This window comes from Phascolarctos cinereus, unplaced genomic scaffold (genome assembly GCF_003287225.1).
Source record: "Phascolarctos cinereus isolate Bilbo 61053 unplaced genomic scaffold, phaCin_HiC Scaffold_726;HRSCAF=1367, whole genome shotgun sequence".
Classification (NCBI taxonomy): domain Eukaryota; kingdom Metazoa; phylum Chordata; class Mammalia; order Diprotodontia; family Phascolarctidae; genus Phascolarctos; species Phascolarctos cinereus.
The window spans coordinates 131,129,006-131,135,005 of NW_027556098.1; the positions used below are offsets into that span (position 1 = coordinate 131,129,006).

General features: G+C 36.4%; 1 protein-coding gene across 4 annotated transcripts in view; it reads left to right on the plus strand.

Annotated features, from left to right (window-relative positions):
* The window catches only part of PXYLP1 (2-phosphoxylose phosphatase 1), a 53,851-nt gene extending 51,660 nt beyond the window's left edge, over positions 1-2,191 (plus strand). For all 4 annotated transcript variants that reach the window (XM_020967184.2, XM_020967181.2, XM_020967182.2 and 1 more), the window contains one exon: positions 53-2,191. In XM_020967184.2, the coding sequence (XP_020822843.1) occupies positions 53-984 (932 nt within the window). In that variant the 3' untranslated portion in view covers positions 985-2,191. The remainder of the gene's footprint in view (positions 1-52) is intronic.
* Positions 2,192-6,000: the final 3,809 nt, after the last annotated feature.

Here is a 6,000-nt window from a genome sequence, read left to right on the forward strand (position 1 = left end):
AGTTTCCTTCAACTCTTATATTCAGGAAAACTTTTGTTGTCATTTTTCTTAGGTGTTGTTCAGCATTTGAAGAATGGACAGCTATTACGAGACATTTATTTAAAGAAACACAAACTCCTTCCAAAAGATTGGACTACAAAGCATCTTTACTTAGAAACAACTGGAAAAAGTCGAACTCTGCAGAGTGGACTGGCCTTGCTCTATAGTCTTCTCCCAGATTTTGATTGGAAGAAAATTAACTTTAGGCACCAGTGGAGCACTATCTTCTGCTCTGGAAGTTGTGATTGCCCAATGAGAAATCAGTATCTAGAAAAGGAACAACGTCGTCAGTACCTCTTGCGTGTTAAAAACAGTCAGTTAGAGAACACTTATGTGGAAATGGCAAAAATAGTGGGGATTCCCACGAGGCAGCTAAGAGCTGCTAACCCCATAGATTCTCTGTTATGCCACTTTTGCCACAATGTCAGTTTCCCCTGTACCAAAAATGGCTGTATTGACTTAGAGCATTTTAAAGTTATCAAGACACATCAGATAGAGGATGAGAGAGAGAGACGTGAAAGGAAACTTTATTTCAAGTATGCACTACTGGCCTCTCATCCTGTACTTAACCAGACAGTCAACCGGATGCTGCGTATTGCAGAAGGCAAGAAGGAAGAGATTTTTGTTCTTTATTCTGCTCATGATGTCACTTTGTCACCAGTTCTTAGTGCCTTGGGTATTACTGAAGCCAGGTTTCCAAGATTTGCGGCCAGATTGGTCTTTGAACTGTGGCAAGATGGAGAAAGACCTACTGATCATTTTATCCGTATTCTTTATAATGGAGTTGATGTCACATTCCACACCTCTTTTTGCCAGGAACACCACAAGCATTCCAGCAAGCCAATGTGCCCTCTTGAAGATTTTGTTCACTTTGTCAAAAGGGACATGTTTTCAGTCTTAAATAGTAGTAGTTATTATGATGCATGTCACAGAAAAACATTTTAAAAGAAAATCATTCTGTATTTTATGAAATTTGTGCTGGTATAGAAGATGACCAGTTTGGGTTCTTTCTGATTCAAAAGGTATGACAGTATTGCTTTAAAAATACTTAGAAATCTCAGTTTGGGACCATATAGGTAGATTGACTTGAATAGCAAATAATTTGCCATGATTTGGTTCAAAATCTAGTTCATTAATTTGGTACATTTGTACTTCGTTGAGAAACAGATACTGTGCTGTAAGTTGATGTTGCTTGGAATAAGTGATTTTCCTTGTTATGCCAGAGTAGATAAGTCTAGGTTGCCAATTCAGAATTTTATTCTCTTGACTGCCATGGTACTATAATATGTAACCAACAAACCTCATCCATAATATTTCTTAATCTTGTGCGGATACAAGCACTCCTTAAATGGAAGTATTCCTAAATTGGATATCCAACAGCTCTCCACTGTGATTGTACTTGCAGAAGTAACTTGAATACCAAGAACTTTATGTTGGTTCTTCCAGTTCTTTTACTAGCAAGATACATCTTGGCATAACTATCTGATTACAACACAATATGAGGAAAATGATTGTTAAATCAGGATGAACCTAATAGTGAAATTATTAAGGTACTTTATGTTCAGGATGATAAAAAATACTGTGGTATAAGATCATTGTGTTTTAAATATTTGTCTGCTGTAGCTGGATATGCTGAAACTTTGATATGCAATTTAGTATTTTTATAGTCTAGAAAAATATTTTCTGAGACTTCTGTTAGAAATGATGTAGTACTAATCTCAATTTTCTGTATTTTCTTGATAGTGAGAGATTTATGAAAAGCCAATTTCGGATATCTTCAATGAACATGTTACCAAAAAATAGCATTAATGGGTAATTGTCTTTGAGCAACTGTGGAACTGAATACATTTTTAAACCACTTTTGTCAGTTAGAAATAGTAAAGTCTGATTTGATTTTTAAGAGATATTTAGGGTAAAACTTCATTACCAGAATATTAAATCAATCTTTATAGTGATAGATTTTTTTATACTTTTAGAAAAGATTCTAATTTAATCTCTGATATTTTAATTAATGGTGCTAGTTAAATCAGAGGAAATGTAATCTATGAGTGAGATTCTCTAATATTATTGGCATTCCAGACTCTTCTTTTTATTTTTTGCTCAGTGCTGCATTTGAATACACTTGTTTCTGTCAATAAAATTTTGAGAAATATTTGTATATTCTGTGGTTCACATTATGTATGCTGAGTGAATTAGATGTTTTTAAGATTTATCTTGAATGCTTCTTCTGTTCTTGCATAAAAGCTTAAGTGTTAACACTTGCTGGCATTTTAATGCTGATTAGATTCTTTACAACCACTCAAGATATATCTGAATAAGAACTTCTAAATGTGGCACAACTATTTAAGAATAAAGATGTAATCCAAAAGACTTTTTAAAAAAATCGAATTACAACTATATAGGATAGACAAGATACTTTGGATAATAACCAGCATCTAAGTATGGCAATGGATGTTGCCTCCCCAGACTTCGTATATAAATAAAATTAAAAGACGGTGGCATTAACACATTAGTTCTAAAGTCCAGTGATTGGTTTGAAGCCATGGTATAGTAGAGAGAACACTAGACAGATGTTGGAGTATCAGTTCTGCCTCTTAGCAGCAAAGTTACTCTAGGCATGTCACTTTGCCACAACTCTCCCCCTGCCCCAACTGGAAGAGGACAATACTGGATTAGATGATTCCCCAAAGCTGGTCTCTCTCAGCTTTATGATTTCATGAAGTTTAAATTTGTGGCAGATTTTTTACAAAAAAGTTTTATTAATGATACGTTCACGTTGGAAGTTTAAGAGAACACCAGATATATCTGTGGAATAGTGTGGGATTATTAAGATGTATTTGAGGACTTTGAATTTGACAGAACAAACATATTGTTAACCAAAAACACTATCATAAATCCATGACACATCGTGTTGCAACTAGATTTATTACAAGAGAAATGAACACGCATATGCAACCTAAGCAAGTGCATCGAGTTCACACTTCACACAGAAGTTTGTGTATTTATGACAGTACAACAAAGGAAGGAGGAGAAAACAAACATTTCCTAAAAACTTCCTCCTAAAGGGAAGTATCATGGGAGGGGGAAAGGTGCAGTAAAGGTGGGAAAAGGATGAAACCTCATTCCTTAATGATACATACATGTATACACACATATATATGTGTATGTATTTGTGTGTATGTATGTATATATGTACATACATAATCAGTTTCCTAGTTCAGTTGAACAATTACTGTTTTTCAACTTGAGATTTTATAAATACTTTTGTTTTGATGACTATTTTTTTCCCTAAATCCTTTTTAAATGAAAGAAATGAACATAATAACATACTTAAAGTTATATTGATGAGTCTATAAGTCATGGTTCTCAAACATTTTGGTCTTAGGACTCCTTTACATTTAAAAATTATTGAGGATTCTCCATAGAGTATTTGTTACGTGGGTTTTATCAATCAATATTTATCACGTTAGAAATTAAAACATCTTAGTAGTATTATGAAAATAATTTTGACCTCATGGACTCCCTGACAGGGACTCAGGGACTCCTGGACTACCCTTTGAGAACCACTGGTCTGCAGCACTGTAGTAGAGTTGGCCTGGCTGGCAAGGTTTAGGAAATAGTGTAATTATACAGCAGTGTGCATTGGCTAAGCAATTTATGAGTATAAAGTAGAAAACTTGACATTAAATTTTTGATTTTCATGTTGACTGGTGGCAAGTCAAGTTTTGTTTGGTTTGGTTTTTTTCTTTTTGGAGGTGATTTGGGGTTAAGTGACTTGTTTGGGGTCACACAGCTAGTATGTGTCTGAGGTCATATTTGAATTCAGGTCCTCCCAACTGCAGGGCCAGAGCTCTATCCACTGCACCACCTAACAAGGCATTTTCACCCATATCCCTACTAGGTCATTTAATTTAAAAGTTTGGATTATGCTTTATTAATGTCCATCCAAAAGACTTAACAACAAAAACCAAAAGCGCAAGTCTAAATAAAGAGTGATGTGGATGAAGTCTGGTTAACTAGAATGGTTCTGAAATAACTTGAATGCTTCTGTGAACCTGAACCATTTGATTTCCCTGAGGAATCAACAGTCAGACTTTCCTAGGCCCTGTTGTTCATACATTTCCAATCAGTTCACAGTTTAAATCAGTAAACATTCAGTAAGCGCAGTTGGGCTGATTACTGTACTAGATGCTGGTAGAAATCCTTTTGGGCATTCTACTTTTGGACAACTCTAATTGTTAGGAAGTTTTTCCTTGCATGAAGCCCAAGTTTGTCTTTTTGCAACTTCTACCATTACCTTTAGTTTTGTCCCTTTGGAACTAAATAGAACAAATGAGAACATCTTTCATGTGATAGACCTTCAGATACTTGATGGCAGTCGTGTCCCATCCTACTCCCCTTCCCCCGCAATCTTTTCTCAACTACATGTACCTTATTCAACTGGACCTACTATAGTACGAACTCGAGGACTTTCACCTACCTTTGTCTAGACAATAACTGATTAATCAATGTCCTTCTTAAAATGTGATGTGCAGAACTAAACATAGGTTTTTTTGGGCAGGGGTGGGGTGGGGGAAGCAATTGAGGTTAGGTGACTTGCCCAGGGACACACAGCTAGTATGCGTCTGAGGCTGAATTTGAACTTGGATCCTCCTGACTCTAGGGCTAATGTTCTAGCTAGCTCTTTGTACATAGTATTTCAGAAGTTGTCTGATCAGAGCAGAGAACAGTGGGATTTATGACTCTGTTCCTTGATAAAATGCCTCTCAGTATTGTCTAAGATTGGTAGCTAAGTGATGCCATAGTACACAGAGTACTGTGCCTGGAGTCAGGAAGACCTGAATTCCAATTTGGCTTCAGACACTAACTCTGTGACCCTGAGAAAGTTACTAAACCCCTCTCCATCTCAGTTTCCTCAAATGTAAAATGGGGATCATAATAGCACCCACCTTGCAGGGTTGTTGTGAGGATAACAACAATAATATTAACTAGCATATAGTGCTTTTATGTGTCAGGCACTATGCTAAGCACTTTACAGTGATCAGCGGATTTGATCTTCACACCACCTGGGAGGCACGTGCTGTCATAATTTCCATTTTACAAATGAGGAAACTGAGGCAGACAGGTTAAGTGGCTTGTACAGAGTCACACAGCTTAGTATCTGAGGGTAGATTCGAACTCTAGTCTTCTTAACACCAGACTCGGCACTGTCCACTGCACCAGGATAAATGGGAAAATATTTATAAAATGCTTAGCACAGTGCCTGGCACTTAGTAAGCACCATAATAAACATTTATTTCCAATTCTCCTTCTATATTAGCTTTCTCAGATCTCATATCACTCACATTGTCAAGCTTGCTGTACACTAGAAGAGTTTTCAGATGAGCCGCCCTCTAGCCATGCCTCCCTCATATGTGCGAATGTGATTTTTTGAATCTAAGTGTAAAACTCTATATTTATAACTATTAAATTTGGCTTGATTTTGTTATAGTACTCTAGCCTACAAAGAGCTTTTCAAACTCAGATTGCCATTCAGTCTGTTAACAATCCCTCTTAGCTCTGTGTAATTTATAAATTGGACAAGCATGCCTCCAGACCTTATCTAAGTCATTGATTAAAAGAAAAATTAAACAGAACAGCATCAAGTAGAGATTGCTGGGGCACTCTACTGCAGTTTCCAATATGACATCAAACCATGCACAGTTATCCTTTTGTTCCAATTCTTCACCCAGTTCTGAATCAGCACAGTTGTACCATTGTACGAATATTAAACTCTGGTCAGCAAATCCAAAGACAGCTCCATAGTTGAACTCAATTCACATTTATATAGTGCTTCCTAAGAACAACCTAATGAGTCAAGTAGTTCAAAGATCATACATATCCATTTTACAGATGTGGAAAACAGTTCATATGAGTTAAATGACAAGCCCTGTGGTGACCCAGTAAGTTTCAGAGCAGGAT